Source organism: Falco cherrug, chromosome 3, assembly GCF_023634085.1.
Source record: "Falco cherrug isolate bFalChe1 chromosome 3, bFalChe1.pri, whole genome shotgun sequence".
Classification (NCBI taxonomy): domain Eukaryota; kingdom Metazoa; phylum Chordata; class Aves; order Falconiformes; family Falconidae; genus Falco; species Falco cherrug.
The window spans coordinates 103,143,547-103,167,239 of record NC_073699.1 but is presented as its reverse complement, the minus strand read 5'-3'; the positions used below and the strand labels follow the sequence as shown (position 1 = coordinate 103,167,239).

General features: G+C 40.9%; 1 protein-coding gene across 3 annotated transcripts in view; it reads right to left on the bottom strand.

Moving 5' to 3' along the window:
* The window catches only part of ATP9B (ATPase phospholipid transporting 9B (putative)), a 167,893-nt gene that overhangs the window by 12,290 nt on the left and 131,910 nt on the right, over positions 1–23,693 (bottom strand). For all 3 annotated transcript variants that reach the window (XM_055703596.1, XM_055703593.1, XM_055703595.1), the window contains 7 exons: positions 22,424–22,536; positions 18,525–18,773; positions 8,581–8,742; positions 7,065–7,157; positions 5,813–5,896; positions 5,097–5,267; positions 2,193–2,291 (listed from right to left, as the gene is read on the bottom strand). In XM_055703596.1, coding sequence (XP_055559571.1) covers positions 2,193–2,291; positions 5,097–5,267; positions 5,813–5,896; positions 7,065–7,157; positions 8,581–8,742; positions 18,525–18,773; positions 22,424–22,536 — 971 coding nt within the window. The remainder of the gene's footprint in view (positions 1–2,192; positions 2,292–5,096; positions 5,268–5,812; positions 5,897–7,064; positions 7,158–8,580; positions 8,743–18,524; positions 18,774–22,423; positions 22,537–23,693) is intronic.

Sequence of the window (23,693 nt, the reverse complement as noted above, 5' to 3'; positions counted from 1 at the left end):
CCGGCATGGCCAGAGAAAAAACCCAGACAAAACCCGCAAGCAAACTCCAAAACTTTTATTAATTAACCTGTATGTTCTTAGAATAATGTAAAATTTTGATATTAATAGTTCCTTCAGTTTGGGTAAGTAGACCCAGAATTAAAAAATGCTCACTAGTACTAATCCTTTTGGATGCTGCTGAGTACGCAAGCAGGATCAAGTGGCACAGTACAAAAGAACTACCTCTTAGATATTTTTTTTATTTACATAATTATTGTTTCAGAAAAGCCCAGCCATGAAATGCAATAAATGGTCAAAGGTTAACAAATGGATTTTGGAAGGTTTTGACTAGAACATAGAGCATGAAAACTTTAAATTATAACTAGATTTTGAGCAGACTGGCAGGTTTGTTTGTGGTATGGGTTTTTTTACCCCCAATAAAAGATCAATGTCTTTCAGAGCTTTCACGCAAGATGAACTTCCAAGCACAGAATAAAACACAAACTCTGATTACACTTCTAGTTTTGGTTCTGCCAGTACTTCAGTTGAATACCTTTTAAAATATTATGAGTCTTGATTACAGTGAACATGAAGTTTTGTCTTTGCTCCACTACCACTCAGAATCAGATGCAGCCCAAAGACCTTTCTCCCCCTAGACGGGCTCCACTACACATAAAATATGAGTTACATTAAAAAACACCCGCCAACAGAAAAACCCAGGCACATGCCCCAGTTCAGAATTTTTTCCCTCCTTTCCCACAATTAAACGTGTAAAGAGAAAGCTCCCTGTCAGCCAGCTGTTCGGAACCCCAGATGCATTGGCCCATTATAATCTTCCTGCATTACAGAGATTAAGAGACATCAGCCCATGGCGCATGCTGATGAGCAGTAATTGCCCTCTCTATCTTTCACCTAATTTGTAAACACCTCTAGAACAATATATCAATTTCATTACAAAATGAAGAAGCTGAGACTTCTAAGAATAAAAAGGAAGAGTATTAAAGCCAAAATACATCTTTTTGGGAAGCCAACGTTGTAAATAATTTGTTATTTATTAATTTATAACTAAAATAGAAGTGGTAAGTAAGACTGCTTGTTATTTTCTTACCTTAATCCAGTAGTTATTTCTTTGTACCAAATATAGCCACACAAATAATTCTGTACAAATCCATTTTCTAACTAATTTTAAACTTTGCGCACTCTAAGTTAAAACAGTTTTATGCTGATCTCTTATTACCAGTTGAGGTAATGAAAATAAAAATCTCAGTCAACTAAACAGATTTTGTTCAGGAAGACTTAATTTGTGCTGTTACAACATGGAAAGGTCAACAAAAATTGATCTGAAGTTTTATCAGAAGCATTAATAATTTAATTGCAAATAGTAGTCTGCAGGGCCTAATTTGCCATTCTGATGCTTCAGAAGAAACTACATTTACATGTAAATTATATTCATATAATTATTTCTGTAGGTGCAAGTGGTTCATTTAGAACAAACACAGACATATTATGTCTGATCACACAGCATCAATCAGCCTCTGGAAAATCTATTTTTGTTTGGCTTCGGTAGAGTTGATGCTATGCAAATATAATCAAAATGTATACAAAAAGATACTCAGTTTACCTTTCTAACAATTATCTTAAACAGTTTGCTAATAAAATGCAAATATATATATAATGATATATAAAATAATTCAAATTTTATCACACAGATTTGCATTATGGCTATATAGAGGATGTTGGCATCACAGTTTAACTCAGGATTAATATTGCTTGAGTCTAAAAACTTCTATTAATGAAAGTGCTAGAAGCAGTAAGAGCCACATTCAGACAGCCTGCATTCCTCGATGCTCTTTCCCACGTCTCAGCACCTCACACAGACCCCTCTCCGTCATTACTGAGAGGTTCCTTACTATGCCTGTTCTGTAAATGAAGGGCATGAAACGCGTGTTGAAACCTGGGTCACCCCAGCGTGGCTACAAACATTTCTGTAGCATATCAACAAACGCAGAAACAAGCACCCTTAAACAGACGCAATGCTCTGTAATTCTATGCCCGTGAAGAACAGCCAAAGGACTACTCTTTTGACCATGACTATGACCCTCAGTACAATAACCCATCAATTTTCAACGAGCAGCCAACTACTAATCAAATAAAGCAACATTATTATTAGCTGTCCTTTGATGAACCAATAAAAAAGTTGGAACTATACTTACAGGTCTGAAAATGTGGATATCTTGAGTCCTAGACACTAAGTGAGAACTTTTTGCAATGCAAGTTGCTGTCTCCAGTTTATCTCCTGTTAACATCCATATCTGCAAAATAACGTAAAAGTTTACTGCACTGGACATTAACGTGTCTGTTCTCCCAACCTCAATGACATGTCCCTCCAACCTTTTTCTGGTACCTTTTGGGATTAGATTACTAGAGAAAATACACCGATATGTGCACTTTTAACTAAAAGTAATGAGCAGTTTTTACTAAAAAAACCCTCAAAGCAGAAAAGAATTGTCTTTACTTCAGGCAGCTGGATTCCCCTTCCCTTCTCAGAAGGGCTCAATTTACATGGAAGACAAGGTGAAGCTCTGGGGAAACCCACCGGCACAGCCGAACAGCAGGGAAAGCGTAACAGCCTGTCCCCACGGCCCCGACGCTACCTTGAGCAACGCAGTGAGGGCGCAGGCAACGGCAAGAGAGAACGTGACGCGACCCAGCAGCCTGCCACACTAGTGAAGGCCTGTCAGAAAGCAGTGGGCAAGTAACGGGCAGCAGATCCTGCAGGAAGGGCTACAGGGGGACCCTGCCCGCATGGAACTGGGATGGAGGCGTGACAGTTCCAGCAACAAGGCTGAGGATCCATCCATTCTTCCCTCAGCCCCTAAACACCAAGGCAGCTGAAGGACATCGGGATGAAATGCCATCAGCCCTAGACCAAACGGAACTGACCACAGAGGAAGAATGACTTAAGCTGCAAGAATTATTCCAGGATATTTATGATATTTACTAAGTTGCAAGTTACAATTTCATTAAATGGTAAGCCTCTGTCTCCCTCTTTTCCTGTACATCTCAGGTAAGATCCTTTCCATCAGTGTCCATGTGGGTCCATGAGTGGACAAGGCTCATGTTTTCTCATCATATCTCACTGAGTAATCTATCATTTTATCTATCTACAGCTACTACTGTATTTCAGCCTCCTATGTTGGTTGTAATTAAAGCCAGAATAGTTTTAATGCTCTGAAATCCTAGAAATAATCATTAAAACCCCCACAAAAATATAAACCAATGCTACCCCCCCCCCCAATAAAACCTCCAAAAAACAACCAGACCACCTAAAAATTGTCACACTGTTCTATACTTCGTTGTAGCAGGACATACCTAACAGTCAGAAGTGACCACACACAGAAAAAATATCAAGAGCAAATGTGAAAATACATATTAGTACTTCATATATAGTAAGCACTTCGCAGTAGTCACACTGTACTAAAAAGAAATTTGATGTCATCATAAGGCTTTAACTCATACACATATTTTTTCTAATTGTGCACACCACTGACTTACCAATTAATTGACCTGAAAGCCTTTGGGGAACAGGGGTTAATTAAAAACAGAGTAACAAAACAATAGACATGGGAAGCAGGCTCTAGGGATTCCCTAGTCCACCTTCCCTTGCTCAAAGCAGGGAGGGCTACAGCCGGCTGCTTAGGACCACATCGAGACAGTTTTGAACATCTCCACGGATGGCGACTCTGCAAGCTCTCTGGGAGACTTGCTCCAGTGTTTGAACACACCCACAGTACAAATCTGCTTCTTATGTTCAAGTGGAACTTCCTTTATTTCAAGTTTGCATCCATTGCCTCTTGTGCTCTCACTGGTCACTGCTGAGAAGACCCTGGGGCTCTGCCCTCTCTGCACCCTCCCTCCAGGTATTTATCGCCATTAATAAGATCCTGCTGAACTTCACCCTTTCTTCACTACTGTGGGTGGCCGCCAACTTTCAAATCCCTGACCAATTCCTCCTTGTTTGTTAGTTTGAAGACTGGTAAAGCATCTCTCCTTGTTGACTCCTCAATCACCTGTGTCAGGAAATTATTGTCATTGCACCCCAAAATCCTCCTGGTTTGCTTGTGCCCCCCCGTGCCGCCCTTCCAGCAGATGTCAGGGTGGTTGAAATCCAGCACAAAGACCGGCACGTGCAAATGTGCTTCTTCCCATTGTCTGAAGGCGGCCGCCTCTACTGCTTGACCAGGCAGTCTGTGGCAGACCCTCACCATGATGCTGTCCACATTGGTCTGCCCGCTAATTCTCACCCACAAGTTCTCAGCTGGCTCAGCATCTGTCCCCAGGCAGGGCTCCTGGCATTCACGTTCCTCCGTCACGGAAAGGGAGACCTCCCATGCTTGCTGCAAAGCAAAATAACTTGCCCTCCTTCTCTGGCTAATCCCCCTGTATCTGATTCATTTTAACAAAACAAAGTCAACACACCTTTTCTGTGCAGAATCTGACACTCTGCTTCAAGCAGAATTTATACAGCCTTGCCCACCCCCCTCAGATATTGCTCATATCTTCACTCCAAGCCCTCTCCCCAACAGATGTCTTGCTTCTACATGGGTGACTGACAGCTGCTCAGCACTGCCTGCCTGTGAGCAACCCACAGCATGAACTCCTGCACAAAGCTTGGGACGCTGTCCCTGCAGCATGACCCGAACCAGCTCCAAGGGCAGCTCCACACCCTGGTTCAAACAACTCACCTCCTGGTCCCTGCCAAGACTCCTCCTGCGTGCAGAGCCTGAAGACCTCGGTACTGTATGGATCTGCGCCACACTCACCTGGTGTCAGCTAGGACAGCGTGCTGCCGGCCGCCAGGGACAAACGACCAGGAGCCACACACGTACACCTGGCAGTCTCCCTACACAGTGAGCTTAAGATCAACGAAGCCTGCAGCAGCGCAGGGATCTCCACACAGTGTCCCACTCGGTGCCACTAGCTGACGCCTGGAACGCGCTAGAGCCTGGCACATTTCCTACTTTGAATGAAGCTGCATATAGACAAGTGTAATTCATGTCTTGTTGAAAGAAGTTAATAAACAATAACCAGTTATGGAAGCAGCATGCATTTAGTACCTTTATTCCAGCATTTCTTAGCATCTCCAGAGTGGGTCTAACGTCTGCTTGCAGCTGATCTTCTACTCCAGTGAGGCACAGCAATTCCATTTCTCGCTCCAAACTCTCTACAACAGCAGCAACCTTCAGGTTTCTATCATGTATGCTTAACTTTGCCTGGTTGTAGCGGCTCTGTTTGCACAAACACAAAACTACTTAAGAGTTTGCTACGACTCATTAAGTATACATTCAGTCTACCAATCAGTTATAATCTGGATTCATTAGGCTACATGTTTGTCTTTAAGTATCTTTAATGAAGAACAAGATTAAAAGAGCAAGCTTTACTTTCCACCCAAGGTTACACACGTCCCTTCTGACAAACGCCCCCAAGAGAACGCCTTCTGAAGGGCTACCAAGAACCAGACACCGCAGCACTCAAGCAGCTCTGCCCTGCCTGTTGCGAACAAGCAGACTCTTTGGGTCACACTGAAGCTCCAGGGCCAGCCTCACACCAGCTTCTGGGGACACTGTCCAGTCACCTTGAGCAGCAAGGCAGCACAGCTGCGAACAAGCACAAACGATGACAGAATCTTTCCTAGATCCTGTGCCAGACCTCAGCTATTGGTATTTTAAACACAAATCATCTTCTTTGCCACCTTAACAGAATAAAAACCAGAGGAATGTTCCCCCTGAAGTAACTAAATATGGTGAAGCACAAGATCGCTGTCCCTTCATACCTCAAAGTCTTGATACTGTTCTTCAGTCAGTGATTTCTTGGCCACAACCAGCGTACGCAGTCCTTCCCGTGCCATATTGCCACACTACATGGACCAAACCACAGAACAGTTATGCAAATATTTAACTGTATGCACACGTTTTACACCATGTGCTGACAGGGGACATCTCTGCCATTACTTCTGGGGTTTCTTTAGACTCTTAGATTAGTTGGGAGAAGCCACAAACAGAATAAAAAGGAACTACACGTCAGGTCCCCCAAACGAAGCAGGATGCTACTGGTAAGCCATTAGATTTCCTCTTCTAGCTTACATAAAATCTCTTTTAGGTTGATGCTTTAAAATAAAACAAAACTATTTTTGAGGCATGTAACAGAACTGCATTTTCTTTTTCCACTGAACATACCTCGTAGCAGAAAAATATCTACACATTAAAAAAAGCCATGGAATAGCACGTCTTAATGAAAAACAAGGCTGTCCAGTGCAAAACACTTATTGATTTGACCTCATAAAGCTAAATAAATTAAACAAGTATCTTACAATTAATTGTGCATCATTATCGCCAAAAGTAATTTTTATGACATTTTGCTAGGTCTTGAGGGAGTTTAATTTATTCATGTCCCAGAATAAATCAAACTGCCCTGCAGCAGATATTGATTCATATTGCCAATACCATTATGAACATACATGGTGTAATCATTGTATTAACATATTGTCTGTATGTAGGGTCAAAATAAGATGATTGCCAGTACCAACTAGAGCCACACAGTGAAAAATACTAATCAGCTTTGAAATTCAGTCACTAGCTATTTTATATTAAGTTTAATAAATATGGCAAAAAAACCTATTTCCATTTGGCTGCAACCCTTATTAAACGTCACAATTCATCATCATACCTCACTGCAGAATTTGATAAAACAAGGGCATTCCAGGTTAAATAGGTTTATAGGAGAAAACTTCTCAGTAGTCATTAGGTTTTATCTGAAAGGTCAGTGAAAACCAACTTTCCTTGCTTTAAGCAGGACCGTGTTCTGCTGTGACTACCGCCTTCGCTTTTCCTGTAGGTTATTCAAGAACTGGAAATGTTTCTAATCCCTTAAAATCCATTCAGGATATATCTAACAACTTCAAAACCTATTACGCATTGCCACAGGTTCTCCTTTAAACCTATTCCAATAATACCTGGTGTTTTGATTTTGAATTTTTAGTTCTTACAGAATTTTATTTTTTTTTAAATTTTCATTTTGTTTCTTACCTCTTCTTCTAGCCAATCATTGTACTGTACAATAGTGGACATTGCGACATCTGCACCCTTCATATAGAATGTAATTTCTCCTGAAGATTCATCCTAAGGTTTTACAAAAGAAATAGAGGAAAAAAAAATCTGTTTATACAGTCAAAACCGTTACCTACCAATAACCTAATTGTCTTCTGAAGTAGCCAATGATTTATCATTTATAAAATGTGAAGTACCCTGCCAAAAGGTGGGTAAGTTTCATTCGTTGATGTTACTACTTCCAATGACATCTCTCATTCCATCAAGATGCGTATTACCTACTTTCTCATATAAGAGGATCAGTTCTAACTGAAATCGATGTAACAGACTCTCAGCATCCCTAAATTGCCCATCTACATTTTAACACACTCCCTCTAACTACTATTTTGTTTCTTTGGTCGCACATACTATCTAACCCACAATGGAAAGTTTACTCTGTATCTTTGAAATACCCAAGTAATTAAAAATTCACAAGTAACTTAGCGTAAATGCTTCTTACAGATGTTTTAATGATGAAACATTGGTTGCACATTCAGAGAATTCACACGCAGGCAAATGTAATCCACACTGGGAGTTTCTGAGGTACGGTCTGTCGCAGAAGATGGGTCAGTGTGATGTGCAACCTTCTTAGAGAACCTCTGGGCGCACAAGCGTTACACAAGCAGGCTCTCGCGGCCAGCCTCACCTAACACACAACCACAGCACCCTCGCCGATGGCTGACAGCATGCCTGGCTTGTCATCGCGGGCAAACAAAACACGGGATGATTTCCCACCTATTTAACCGGGACTTGGCACTGACCCAATCATCCATCAGCATCGGCTGAGGCTGCTCTCCTACAGGGTCTGATTTTAGGTAGGGAGAAGATAGGATGTAGTGTGGATGGCTTAACATTTGCAGGGGTTTAAACCTCCCTTTGAGCATAGTGGTGTGGCTTGTCTGAGGTTTTCATGATCACGACTATGCTCCCAACCGGGCACCTAGGAGACAACTAAGCACGTGCCTTGTAAATCTCAGACCCTGTGGGTTGTCTGTGTATGCACACCAGTTCCGACAGCAGCACTGAAAAGCAGCAGCAACAGTACAGAAAGACGCCAGCTACTACTGTAAGACATTTCAGCCATTAATTTATCCCTCGAGGAGGCAACATATTTTGTATGAAGGAAACAAAGGGAAAATTACAACCAAAGTCTTAAAGGCGATTCACAGCATCACAGAGGCTACACATAAAGTACTGAAATGAACATCTTCCCATGTTAAGAGAAGAGTTTCTCCTTTACAAAGCTCTCTGCAACACCAGGTCAGCCTGAGTTTTCTACAACTGCTTGCCTAGTATTTCATGTGCACCTCTGTCAAAGGTGCATTTTCCATTTGAAAATCTTGTGAAACACATACCCCAAAGGATCACGTTTCTATTAAGCTTTATAAAAAAAAAAAATCCAGTCAAAATATTTTGTGAGAAATAGAAACCAACACCCAGAACATCCCCAAATTACCCTAACTATGATCCCCATGCGCTTGCTCTCAGAAGTGAAGGGAAAGATCTGCAGAATATAGTACGTCAGAATGTGTCCGCCGGGGGTCTTCAGCTGCATTGACGTCAAATCTCTGTTAACCAGAGTAAGACCCACGCTCTCTGTCCACTGCACCAGAGCCACCTAAAGAAAAAAAGAAAGAGACACACACTTCAGTGTGAAACATCTATTATACTCTCACATAAACTAGGCTAAAGCCAAACAACTGTTGCCTGGGTAAAAGTATTAACTCTTCCAAGAATCTAGGAAAAAAACATGTGAGCAGCAGTAGAGTGAGTACCAAATCTTAATACATCAAATGAGTAAATTCAGAAGCTTCAGAAAGCTTACTGAAATTCTTATGAAGAATATAAAAACTTATTTGAACTCGTTCCTGCAAGTGAGATATTTAGAATGTATTGTTCAGAAGTAACAGTACTAATAAAAAAAAAACCCCAAACATATATTCAATTATACTTAAAGGATAACCAGCAGAAATTACGCAAACCCAGAATATGATTTCTGTACCAACGACACTGCTAAGTAAGAGATTTTGGAAGTATTTCCATAGAAAACCTTTCATTAGATCTACAATTCCACGCAAGTTGAGACACTGTAATATGTAGTAAACAGATAAGCAAAGAATCTTATTTTTAGCTTACTTTGTTCACTTGCAGCATTTTATTTGGTTTCAACAATAACATGAGTTCTTACTGCATCAGATGAGATGGAAACCAAGTTCACAATTCTGCATCCCACAAATGTGCCTATGAAAGCCCCTTGTACAAACCCAGAAATGCTGCATCACACAATCATCACTCTTAGCTACCACTCAGTGGCATCTTAAACGCATACATTAGAGATTTGCCTTTTTTTTTTTTTAATTTTGTTGCTTTAAAGTGCATGATGTCTAGCTTCTACTTTCTTCTACGTTATGCTTTAAATAACACACTAGGTATTTTTCTATCACCACCCCTGTGTGGTTTATTCCTTCAAAAAATTAATACTTCAGGAAAACTGCTTTACTGTTACTTTACATACAAGCCATATTCCGTATCTGAATAGGAAATTTCCGATTAAAAAAATAAAATAATTCCCCTCCTCAGTTCTGTTTTTATTTTTCCAAATGATAATAATTTGGAAACCAGATTCTTAAGTGACTAGAAAGGTAATTATATTGAAGTTCACATGATTTTCATGGAACCTGCCTCTGCTCTTAATCTCAAGTAAGATGGAAAAAATAAAAATCAAGCAGTCTGATACAAGACATGCAAGTACTAAAATCCTTAGATAAGTTCAACTGACATGGTGACTAACACTCACAATGAATTCCACCCAAGGCAAGTAAATCACTGTAGCTTCTACAAAAATTTAAAATTGGGGAAAAAATATATTTGTGTGAACCCCGAAGAAACCCTAGTAGTGCCATCTGTGTAGGCATCACCAAACAAATACAGTGAGATGCAGTTACAGAAGAGAAAAGAACACACTCTGAAAAGCACCATTTTAAAAATCTTGAAAATCACAGGAAGTCTTTTTAGAAACTTTTCTTCTTCAATAAAAGTACCATACAAGCTGTAAATGATCCAATACTCCCAAGGTTAATTTTCAATTTTCACAGTGAAAGGTTACTATTACATTCTGACCTGTAAATTGCATCTTTCTACTAACACCCTATCATCTGATTTGCGTCCCTTTGCAGCTAGAACTTAAATGTTCCATATTTGGTGAGTCACATCTGTTTATTATTTTGTTTATGCTTGGCTTCACCTACCATTTGCATTAGCATTCTGCAGCACAGTCATTTTGGATTCTTATACCTGGCCTGCGTTTTGTTTTTTTTTTTTTTTTACTTTTAAACTGATCAGTGCATACACCAGAGCAGAAACAGTCAATAAGGCTCAAGAGGCAAACAGATGCCCAAGAGCAACTGAACAGACTCGTGAGCGAGGCATTACATTTGCCTCTCGTTACTCAGAACGAAGTCAGAGCAGCCAGACCTTAACAGCATCCCCGTAACACAGCCAGACCTACCCACCAAACACCTGAGGCTTTTAGATTATACAAAGAAAAATACAACAGCAAACAATAAAATGTATGTCACAAACAGCATTAAAATCGCAATTATCAATCTTAAATAAATACACACTGAATGGTTGGCTACACAGGGCTTGGGGAGAGGCTTCCTGAGTAACTCTCCCCTCCTGAGGTTTCCCCTGTACGAGCACCGTCCCTGCAGCACCTTGCTGACACCCTACCTCAGAACAGGGTGGCGATCTGCTGTGCCCACACCAAAACCCCAGGGAAGTGCAGTGGCCGTGGCCTCTGCAGAGCCTGACACATGGATGGAGTCAGATATGGCAATCAGAGGTGGGACAGGCACAAAAGTCTCGCTGGTGATGCTACCATTTTGCTTTAAAAATAATCCATTCTAATGGTAAAATTTATTTGCTGATAACCATTAATTTCTTTGTGCACACAGGATGAAATGCATGAAGTTTCCTGAATCCAGGGGAGGGACTTCTCTGAGCATCCTGTGGATCCTCCTGGCCTACCACCCAGCTCCCCGCATGGCAGAAGGACCTCGGTGGGCACAGGGCCTTCCTGCTGGTGCAGCACCCGCCGCCCGCCCGGCGTTCCTGGGGGGAGCGCTGGCAGGGGCTGAGAGCTGCCGTGGTTCCCGGCTTGCCCACTGTCCTCCTCGCCGGCAGCGACCCTAAGGGTGAAGGCAGCCAGCCACCCCTCGGTGGCAGGGCCAAAGGAGCAACTTCCACGTCAGCAGCGAAGCAAGGATGCATGTTACGGAACAGGAAGGCAACAGATGTGGCAAAAGCTGCCAAGAAACACCTCATTTAGTGCCTCTTACCCCAGTTACTTCAGATGTCCCCAAGCCTCTCTCAGCCCAGGCCACCCCCCTCGGACCTGCACAGCTCACAGCCCCGGCACCCAGCTCTGCCCCTGCCACAGGCTCCCACACTCAGCCCCAGAGACCCCGCCGGGACACCCTCAGCTCCAGCAGCAGCCGTGTCACCCACCGCGCAGCCTCCAGCAGCACCAGCTTGGGCACTGGGAGCAGCTTCTCCAGGCAGGTGGAGCATGGCAGCGCTCCATACCAATCCCACGTTTTGGGGACATAATCACCCTGTTTGTTTAGAAATGCTCATTTATGGAACTACATCAGAGTAAAATTTTGTTCCATTTATGGAACAAAATAAATATCTTGGGTAGTTTCTAGAAAGTTCCATAAAGTATATGAGGTTGTTAAGTGACAATGATGCAGTTACCTATTTCAGCTGTCACAGAACCCAAGTCCATGACAGTCAGGAAAATGAACAGTTAAGGACTTTGCAAATCCTGTATCAAGGACAGGAAAACCCCTAAACCGCTGTTCCTGCTGTGGATTCAGAACTACATATTTAATTAGAACATGAGACTGAATTTAACCTAAAATAAATACTAATCAACAGTTTTAAAAAAAATTTAGAAAACATGTAAACTGATAGGCCACAAAACCCTTGGTATATTTAATTTTATTATTAAATAATTACATTCTAAACGATTTTTTTTCCAACTATGGTGCCAACATTTTTTTTTAAGGGAAAAAATCTCTTCTACAATAAGTTCTATTAGCCTATGACTCCCATTTAATAACCCCAATGAAAATAATTATGCGGCAGAAAACGCTACAAATATCTATGCACAAAAGTCAATAGTCAAAATTAATTAGACATGCAAGATGAAACAGGTCCTCCATAGCAAACAGTTAGAGGAACGGCCATATCTTTAGCTACTTTCAGCTCTGAGGATGACGAGCCAAGGGCCTGGCCTGCCTGCCCCTCGCCTCACAGGGCTGCTGCTCTGGGAGCGGCGGGGAGGGCGGAGGGCTGTGGGCCACCGGCACCGCGGGGCTGCTCCTCACGCAGCTCAGTGCCCGGCCCTGAACCCTCCCGACCCTCCCCCGGGAGCCGGGTAACTTACACAAGGGAGGGCACTCTCACTCTCTCTCAGATTTGGTCCACTTACGGAACAAAACAAATACCTTGGGTAGTTTCTAGAAAGTTTCTCAGATTAACATCTTCCTCCGCTTCCCCTGGGCCGACATGAAACACCGCTTACCACCCAGCCTGCCTCGCCAACTTTCAGTCTGGGGAACTGCAACACCAAGTCCCTTTGCTCTGTGGAAAACATCACCACCTCTAGTCACCTGTCACCTCAGGAGCATGAGGGCACAAAGAAGTCCCAGTTAAATAAAACCTGATGTGGTCACTTGAAAAAAAACCAAACCAACCAACTCGCCTTGCCTCTGGGCACACAGGGGTTATAAATCCAAAAAGTGAGGTATCTGAAGCACCCTGCCGAATCCTGAAGATCTTCAGTTACTGGATCCGTCCTGAAAGGCTGTTACTGCTTGGCAGAAGGCCAAAAAAAATGCCCTAAGGCTGTTCTTGCTTGCTTTAGATACTACATCAGTCAGGACTGGAACATACAAACCATCGTCACACCCTTTCAGTTCTAGGCTGTTTAGAACTTAGGTGGTCTTTGGAACCTAACCCACTAATTTTGTTGGTTTTTTTTATAATAAGAGTATTTTGAGAGAGAAAGCAGAACTGGGAAAAAAACCCAACCTGAACAACCAACAATGAACCTCACTCTTAGCTTGGGTAAAATGGAACGAGAAATTGGATATTCACTTGACTCAAACACAAATTTTATCAACCAAGAATGAATAGCATTGTGTTACTATGAACCAGCACGCAAAGCCCTATTTAGGCTGAAGCTGCCACGTCCCTGTGTGCCCCCTCCTCCCCAGGGCCTTACTCCGCTGCGTGCAAGGCCACCAAACCACGCGTGAGCTACGATGGAGGAACAGCTCCAGGAAGCCTCCGAGGATGCTGCTGCTTTCACCCAGCTCTCATGCTTGGTCCCGGAAGAGCTTGCGCTGCGCTGAGGCTCCGCTGCGGCTGCATGTGGCCGCAGACCCACAGCTCCTGCCCTCGGACCTGCCACGTGGCCACAAACTTTCCTTTTGGTTCCCAGACCACGGCTAACACTGGTTACTGACTCGGGACCTGATCCTCACTTAAGGGTTTGGCTTCTTGGCTTGAATTCAGATGTGCCTCACCACCACAGCCCTGTACAACAATCCGTACTTGACTGTCTCTGGTTTCCATCATGGGACGTGCTCATTTCACCTTGCTTGGCTATCGTGGGGCTGCGCACCTCATCTTGGGGGCCACCGCCTGTAGCAGCTTGGCTACCATGCCCAGCTCCTGGCACCTCTTGCCTTGTGGGCCACTGCTGCTTCTGAGCAGAAACATCTAACTGCTCGATATTACCAAGTGTTGCTCAGAACAGTTTATGACCAACTAATTGTCACTTTCAACAGACAATATTCCCTTTGGAACCAACGCCAGTTTAAGACAAAGACCCACTGCCTTGCGGCTGGTGCTGGCAGCTCTCCACGCCATCCAGCAGCCTGGGAGCTCCCCCAGTTGTGTGACAGCCTTTCTGGAGCCATGCAACGAACCTGACCCACTTAAACTGAAAAACATGCCATAAAAATAAAGGTCTGATGGTTTGGGCATATATGAGGGAGCGATTGGTAGGGTGAGAAAGGAGGACTAGGGATGGACATTTTGTAAGCTAGTTTTGCTGTCTAGAGGAATTTTCATGTCAGCAACCTTCATTTGCTTCAGAGTATTTAAGAGCATCTTCACTTCAGACAACAGGATCCACTTGCAAAACAATGTTGCCTTGTATACGCAGAGGTTACATGCGTGGTAATTTGAAGTTAAGGCCACTGGTTTGGGAACAGGGAAGAAGCAGTGACACTTCTTTTTCCCACTGCTTGAGTGTTCCCAACACTTTCCGTTTGGATTGTTCAACAACTCACGCGTGTTTCCAATCAGCACTGGCGCGTTAATATTTATAAACAATGATTTGATAACTACATTTGCAGTCCATCCCTTTTCGTTGAGAAGCTTCATAATTATAATAAAATTATTAACTTAAAAATACAGCTTGATCATGTGAAAAAACTGCCGATCAATATTCAAGACAAGCTATGGAGTAGTTATTCTTTGTGGGTCTCGAAGGTCATGAAAGTGATGGTTTTATGCTACTGAGTGATTTGCTTTTCACAATACATTGACAAAACAACACAATTAGTCTTGCTTCAATAAGTACACACAATAAAATGAATTAAACAATACAACATGTCTCATACATTACAGCTTCACTTTTGTAAACACAAAAGCGGCTTCACTAAGGGCATATCATTTCCCTGTCTGTTTTTAAATGACTGGCTTTGTATCCTTGTAATTAATTTTAGCAACTCTGTTGTCTCTGGACAGAAACGTTGGAATTAAATAACTGACCACACTGTAAGGCTGTATTTAAATATTCAAAATCCTGGAATTAGAAATGCTTGAGAATATAACAGTGCAGGACAAAGCATAACCAATAAATGGCTGGTTTATGAGATTAAGCAGTCATTAAAAATCATGACTTATCAACCTTTTCTGACCAAGGGGAGCAAAGGTCTTTGAAGGCTCCTGTTCATAGCATGCCCCTGAATTGCTTTGCTCCGTGACCTCTGAACTCCACTGCTTTACCTATTTAGCTTATATCCTTTTATGACTGTTCATTACATTAAGGTAGCTGGCTCTCTGCAGATGAGCCGAAGCCACCCCTACAATGGCTAAGTAGGAGCAGTTCCCATTTTTTTCAGTGAGTTGTCAGTGGATGGTTATTGTTTGCTATGCTACAGCTGTAGAGGACAAGTGACAGACAAATGAAACTTTCCACTCTTTCAGAGAAAATGAAATATTGATCACTTATCATAAGAAACAAAGAGCCTGGCATAAGCAGGGCTTACATTATGAATACAAAATCAGTTACTTATCTTGGGTTACTCTAACAATAGATAAATACATCTTTTATGATGAATGTACCTACTTCTAAATGTGCATACCTTGTTATGGTTATATTTTATCTGTATATGGATGCACACAGACACACAAAGATGTAAAGAATTCCAAATGAATTCCTCAAGTCAATTCATGAAGTGTACAGTGTGTCAGCGTATTACTGAACCGCTTCTTACACCTTCCTACATGGAAGAATAGTTCATACTTACACACTGTTCTCTGCTGCACGCTACGGTGGTATCATGCAATATTATATAATGCAACAGACACTGTGCAAACAACATCATCTTTCGAAAGACTGCAATGAAGCCAGATCCATAAACAAAATCTAAGAGAACAGAGTTGTAATGTTGAGAAAGTACAATGCATAAAACTGGTTAAGTCTATTAAATGATAATGTTGCTTATTAACCAAATATGTTGTGATAGGTCAGTGCTGAGGTTAAACAGAAAACATCAATTGAACCATTTCCCTAAATAAAGCTCCAGGGTGCAATATTCAAAGCACTTTATTCAATAAAAAATGCTTTTAAAATGGTACTTTGGTGATTGGGAAACATTGGCATCATCCGTCAACCTAACTGCAGGAAAGTTCAATAAGCTAAATAATGAACCATTTACATTATTTTCCTTAGGCTCCAGTGATTTGCAAACATTGCATCAATAGAACTCTTTAAAAAATTATGATAAAGGCCTGCTAGTCTTTCAACTCTTAGGCTTTTTGCTGTCATGCTGCAATTTTTATGCTGTTTAAATGTTCTTTGTAGCTTGATCTTTTTATAAGACTCCATTTAGCACCAATTTCTCATTATATTAAAGCATATTTGTTCAATATGATAATGTTATTAGTGTTTCAAGCATTATCTTCAAGAAAGGAAAAGGAAATTTAGTGCTGTCTGTTCTAAAATGTAAGTTTTTCATTTCACTGTCAAATTGCTGGAATCTGTGAGTCAAAATGTTTAAAAAAACCCCCCATAATTAAAAGGATACCTGTGCTTTCTCTCCCTTGAAGCACCAACCGTTTCTTTTTTGCCAATTTCCTCTTCTACTTCCCTTTCCACCCCTTCCAGATCTGTCCTATCAGCACTTTATCAACTTTCCTCTTTCCAAGGTCAAATCCCCTACTGTCTTCCCAGGGCACCAACTGCACAATCCTCAAGTCTTACAGCTGTTTCCTTCAGCAAACATGGGGGGAAAGCTGGTCTTTATGATAATATTGTCAGGTTCCAAACAACTGAATGAATACACAAAACCCCACAGGGAGAGAAGAGCAAGTGGGAGAAAACCCCTCACATAGTCTCTCTCAATTGCACGTCTCTCCACCTGATTTATAGTAATAACTCTGGCTGTCAAAGCAGAATGTTTGCTTAATCCATAGTTGTCATCATATCTTCATAGGCAGATACTCGCTCATGCAGTCTTTCCATTATATCAGTAATACCTCACCGGCTCGTTACACTGATCTCTTTAGCGAATATGAATACATGCACATATGAAAATCAGTACACATGTGCATAGCACAAGTCAAATGTCATACAACTACACTAACAAACTGTTATTTCCAGTGTTTGTCTGCATAAACAAGTGCACTTCCAGCATCCTTGATTCCTAATGCAGGCCACTCCACACCATGTACCACTGCATACAGCATCACGGACTATTCATTTTAACCAAAGAGCAGCATCTCAAGTCCTGCCTAAAGTTTATTTTAAAAAAAACCAACATTCTGACTGCCACTTTCTAATCACTGAGAACCAGATTATGAACTGTGTTTATAGCATCTGAAATATATGTAATGCCTGCTGGTTCGGGACTGCATGAAGACAGACTTGATTTTATTTCTTGCATTCCTAAAAACACTTGCTATAGACCTGTTTGTTACTTTTAGCAATTACAGCTTGCTGTTGGAATTGCTAAAGTTTTGTTAGTATTACATATGGTGATACATTAGACATGCAAACCAAATGTATATTAATAACAGGCCATGCTGTGGCAAGATGAGGTTTCTGGAAGAAATACTACCTTGTACCAGATCAACTTGTATAGCTAGAGAAATACACAGGGTTTCAGATACACACTCCCTTTTGATTACAACTCAGGTACCTTGGCTACACCACTAACAGTCCACCCCAGCTTCAGACACTACTAGGGTTCCTTTAAAACAAAGATTCCCCTCAACGTGCTCACTTTCAGAGGCAAACTAACCTCAAAATACTCTATTTCTTTATTTTACTATATCAAGTACATACATGTTTTTATGAAGTTCTTTTTTATGCTTACTGTGCAGTATCTTGGAACTTGAGCTTTGCCCCTTTCTTCTAGTATCTTTTTAGATTGAATTTTAGGCAATCAATTTAAGCCCCAAAACAGGATTATTTGGAACAACAGCTCAAAACCACTGAAAGCAATGGGATTTGTTTAAAATCTGGATTTCAATGGAAGTCAAATGGATGTTTTTATTAAAAAGGGGTTTTCAATGTGTTACACTTGATGCAGTTTTGACTAAACCATGAAGATGATGAAGCTGCCTCAGGTTTGATGCTCAAAAGCTTTTTTACAGGAGTATTTGAGGTGGTGGTTTTTTTCTCCTTCCTGTTAAGAATCTATACATTCAACTAACTTGTAGTGTCTCTAGCTACTGTACCTGTCTACCCATCACTCAGCAGCTTCATACTCCCTTCTGCATGTATATGCTATGCTTCATACAGGGATTAATGTTTTGAGAATACACCTAATAACTTTAATTGCAATACTCAACACAGTATTGATCCCAAAGCACTGACTTCACAGACCTTTTAGTCAAATAATTGAAAACACGTTTATGTAACAAAGAAACACCAGACCTTTCCTACAGCTGTAGAGGAAATAAAAACAGATTACTGTTAATTCTAGAAAAATCCCAGGCCAAAACACTCTTCTTTCGCATTTCTACCCTTTTTAACTTAGTTTACCCTGTTCTTTATCAGATATGAATATTTTTTCACCCTTGCATACTAACCTCATCGGGGCTGGAAGCCTGGTAAGTTCGATTTTCATCACTGAAGTCCTGATCCACCTCTGCATACTCTGTTTCTGCAGACACGCCAGCCCGGGACTCATACACCGGCGTCACGTTGTGGCACAGCGCAATGGCCTTCACCGCTTCATGTATCCGACTGCTGACGCTCTTGCGGACTTTGGGCGCAGCCGACTGCGCTTTCCTGGATGGTGTTGAACTCGTACTGTTCCCACTGTTTTGAGAGTGCACCTTTAAGACCCAACACAATGAATAGTAAATCAGAATTCAATAATAGAAACAAAACAGGAATACTAATATATATATCCAATTGTTCCCCTTACAAAGGTTGATAAATGATAAGGATAGTAACCATTTATTTATGTAACCTACTGTCAACCTCTTCAGATTGTGATTCATAAAACCTCTCATCTACTTTTATGTAGAACTGATATGTAATCGTGGGTTCATCACCTTGCATTTGTAGCTGAATTTCAGTAATGGAGCCTGCAGACAGTTTAAAAATGTGAAATGCGAGCAAGGATGTGGTAAAAGGGGTGAACAGGCTGACCAGAGCTCTCTGCAGAACCCCATGCTTCCTTCACTTCAGTGTGCCTTTTTGAGTGATCCATCACCATAGTCCTTCAATGTCCTTTACATCCTATGAACTGGTTTTTTCAAAAGTATTTAAGCCAGCAGCCAATTGCATGAGTTCAGAAACACCTAAAAAAAATTGCAACAGTGGTGTTTTGTTGCAGTTCTAAAGAACTCTTTGTCACTTGTATATATTCAGAGATTGCAAACTCCAATGCTGTTAAACTGAAAAAAAGCCCTCCCACCTTTTCTTTTAAATCTTCACCTAAATCTCTGTATTTTAAAGACCACCACATGGGCAATGAACAAAAGAACAAAAGCAAGTGTTGTTTTTAAGTATAAATGTTAGAAGGCATTGAAATACAAACACTGCTGATTTATAACTGACACAATTTCTATATTATTTGTGAACTAATGCAGTTTGTATGTGTTTTCTGCAGGCCGAAATTTGTTGTCCTTACAAGACTGCAATAATCTAATAAAATAATCATGCAATATAATAGTTAGACACACGTTTGAAGATCACATCACTGCTGCATAAACATGAAACTAGCTATTTTAAGTTATCCTTCAGAAAAGCACGACTGATTTTTTTAAGAAAAAGTTCTGTATGTTCATAATTACTTGAAAATAAGCGGGTTTGTGGTTCTGGTTTTTTGGGGGGGTTATTTTTTGTTTGTTTGTTTTGGGGTTTACTGGTTTTTTGGTTTGGGGGTTTTGTTTGGTTTTGGTTTTGTTTTTTTGAAGTCAGCACATTAAATATATCAGCAGTACTACCAAAGGCTCTTCTGTTCACTCCAGGGTAACTCAGAAAACCTCTTCAGAAACCACGCTTTTTTCCTCCTGACTGCAATCTGCTGAACCGTGAACATTCTGCCCATCAAATTACAGTGTTGTCTAATAAAGGGTTTAACTTTCTGCTCATCTGGCACTGCTTTTCAGCTACTGCTTTAAACCTCTGCATTTGCATTCTGCTAACACTGATGCCATTACAGCCGCAAATAAATTAAGCTGATTTACTCCTTCTGAATTATGTTATGTTTATTGATGCTTGTATAATTTAATTTCACACAAATTCCATTAAAGATTATGCCCTCTATCACAAAATGCTTCCAGTGGGGAAATATAATCAGGTTATAATAGATCTGTGTGTTACATTAAGATGACAATAGTCTAGTAGGTCCACTGTAATAATAAAACAGAACACAAACAAGGGATAAAATCAATGTCACACAAGAACCACTGCCTAGCTAACTGGCAGCTTCTATTATCATAGATTAAATAAAAACCTCACCATACTTTTTCAGACTGAAACTACTGTTTAGTAGTTGCTTGTTTTGTTACCAAGACTCCTTCATTTTTCTGTTTCAAAGAGTTGTTACCAACACACACATCATTAAAGCATTACTTAAACATCAAGTAGTGGTATATAAAGCTAAAAAAAAAAACAGTTCAAAGAAAGTTATCTAATAACAGCAAACCTAGATTTGGGAAATCTTTACCCACAATTGAGGGGAAAAATAAAGCTTCCCCCACACTTCTTACTACTTTTAAAAATTTCAGTGCCAAATATGTTACAGTTATTAAAAACATAATTAACCAAGGGTACCACTCATTAAATTTCACAGCAAACTAGTAAAAGCTTTAAGCAAGTAAGAATTCCAGAAATCATGCAATTCTCTTCAGATAGCATATTTAACAGCAAAACATGAACCCTGTGTTACTGAGCACGCCTCCTCTGGAACGGGGTGCTCAGCCTCCCAGTGCAGCCCAACCCAGCCCTGCCAGCTCAGGACTGACAGTTAACGTTAGTTATTTATTGCTACAGTTGTCATGGTGAAGACCCAAACAACTTGTTACAACAAAACTAACTTTGGGTGACTTTTATAAACATATTCAGGTAGCAATTACCCCCAGTAACCCATTGTGAACCGAATCTGGACCGCCGATCTTTAGGTAAGAGAGCTCCAGAACTCATTTCCAAGGCACATTTGTGCATCTTAGTTACTATTCACGGCTATACCTACTAAGAATTAAGCCAAAATAGATTTATCCAAGGAAAAATAATTCAAGAAGTGGATTTGTTCATCTGTTTAGATGTGAAATAATACAGAAATTGAAGTTGCAGGCTAAAACCTTTCAGCATACATTGCTTGCTTACTGCTTTCCCTCCTGCTGTTCTTCCCAAAAGCCACATAATATTAACAGAGTCCAGTGTGGTGTCAGATGGCTACTTAGTCATTTTTATTTTAAGCAAATGAGAAGGAAGCTATAGTTCAAAACACAGCACAACTAAAGATTCAAATCGGCTGTTGATCCTACAATCCTTTTAGAAGAGAAAATGGGGACACAGACAAGAAGGTCAGTCTACAAACTTAATTGGGTCAGCCAGTGACGTCTGTGTCTCCAAGTTAACCATGAAAAAGAGCTTCTATACAAAGTTTCTTATCATACTTTACGCAACATATGGAAATATTAGTTAACCTATCATTTATTTCCTCTTCTGTCAGTTTTAACTCTTTTTTGCTTCAAAGAATAGAAATAAAGTAGAAAAATCCTTCTTAACCTCAAAGTGGAATCAGCTGCTTAAACATGTTTGCAGAAAGCACCCAATTACTTTACATACATGGGAGATGCAACAATGCTGGCAGAATTCCATCTTCCCCCTTCATCCCACAGCTGACCCACAAGCGGCCGGGCAGCCACAAGCTGCTCGCACACTCTGGAGCCCAAGGACTCACAGCAGCACTTTGCTCTCAAGCAATACGGAGCTCTCCACTTTCTGCCCCGCCCTGCTTTTTAACGCTGTTTGTAGTCTTTTTCTTTTAAAACACATTTTCTAGATATGATCTTATAAATTTAATTTTCACAACTGTATTTTTACTTTTTGGTTATAGCAATTAATGCAGCTTTTCGATGTCTATTCTTGATGAATGTCTTCAAAGATTTAATTACCGTTCGTCTTATTCTGGACACTTGTAATTTGTAGTCTCAGTAACGAGTAGTTTACTCTTAGATGATTTGGCAGGAGAAAGACTGCACTGCACAGACAGGTTAACACAGAGTTCTACTAGTGGGGAATAGAAAAGTAAAGTCCTTTAAGCGGGTATTACAAGGAACTTCAGAATCAGGAAAGAACTAGGTACTGTCTCCCATTTTTCCCTTTCATCATATCTGTTAAGAGATACCTACCAATGAAAGAACTTTCATAGCACCTCAAATTTCTAGACATAATCAGTAACAACAATGCTTCAATGCTGTTAAAAACCTCTCAATATTAAAGGCAAATAATTTATGAAATGAGATACCTGTGAATAGGAGTTTATAATATGAATCTGTATTTCATCCATGGTGTCTGTTCCATAGGACACAGTGCCTAGGTGGAGGCGCTTAAATACCATCTCATTCTGTGTAAGTGTTCCTGTAATAAAGAAGAAGGGCATCATAGAGCGGCAAAAAACACCATGAGAAGCCAACAGAAAAGTTCAAAATCTTTCTTTTGGAAAGAAGGACTGAATCATGAGTTAGCATCACTTCAGTTAATTAAAGGAATGTTCGTGGAGAAAGATCAGGGTTAATCATACTGGAAGAAATCACTGATTCCACCGTCAAGCTGATTCTGCCAACACAACTGAATAAACAATCTTGGGGGGAAAAAAAGGCAAAAACTTTTCTCTCCATATGGAAGACAGAAAGCACAGAAATGCAGTATCTGGATGGACCTGACTCTCAAAAAGCCAGTGCAAGGGTTTGCACCGTGTATCAGGAAGCCTAAAGCAATAAACCAACCAAAATCATAAAACCAACCCCCCCAAAAGCATACAGGCATCTCCATACTTCGTGTATGAAGGCAGACACCCTGGCGAGCAGGCACATTACCTGAAGTCATTAAGACCTAACATCGCTTCCATATTTGACAGATTTAGCCTCCGACTGGAATAAGCCGGAATGAACGGAATCAGTGTTTTCAAAGCCCTCTCACGTCACGTTTGTAAGAAACTACAGGGTGTCAGTCACAGGCTGACGCTCGCCCACCTCTGCCACCCAGTCCCAGCCTCTGCTTTGGAAAAGCTCTAATTGAGGGCTGGGGGCTTCAGCCTTCCACGGTGGGGCATGTCGGGCAAAAGGAGTCGTGGCTGCCACGGCCAGCTCACAGAAGATTGTTCTGGTGATGGCCCTTCCTGAAACTTTCCTCCTATGGTTACTCAGCCAAAGTGAAATTAATACAGTATAATGCTATTCTTATATTCAACCACATGGTTTTGGGTCATTAAAATACATACATCTGATGGAAAAAAAAAAAGCATGACATGATGCCAAAATGACATTATTTAAACTTCTACAGTATTTTAAATATGGAAAATTATCTATAAATAACAACTGCAGAATAAAATATTTTATTTCATTTTCTTTATCTAGACTACTTTTATATCACGCCTTTGTCCCAGTACGCCAGAATACACAGCAGAGCCACAGGAAGAGAGAAGACAAAGCGTGACATACGCTATAATTGCTACCTGGAAAACACTGTTTGGCCCGAAAGCATTGACTTATCATCGAGCAGGGCCAGGACCACTA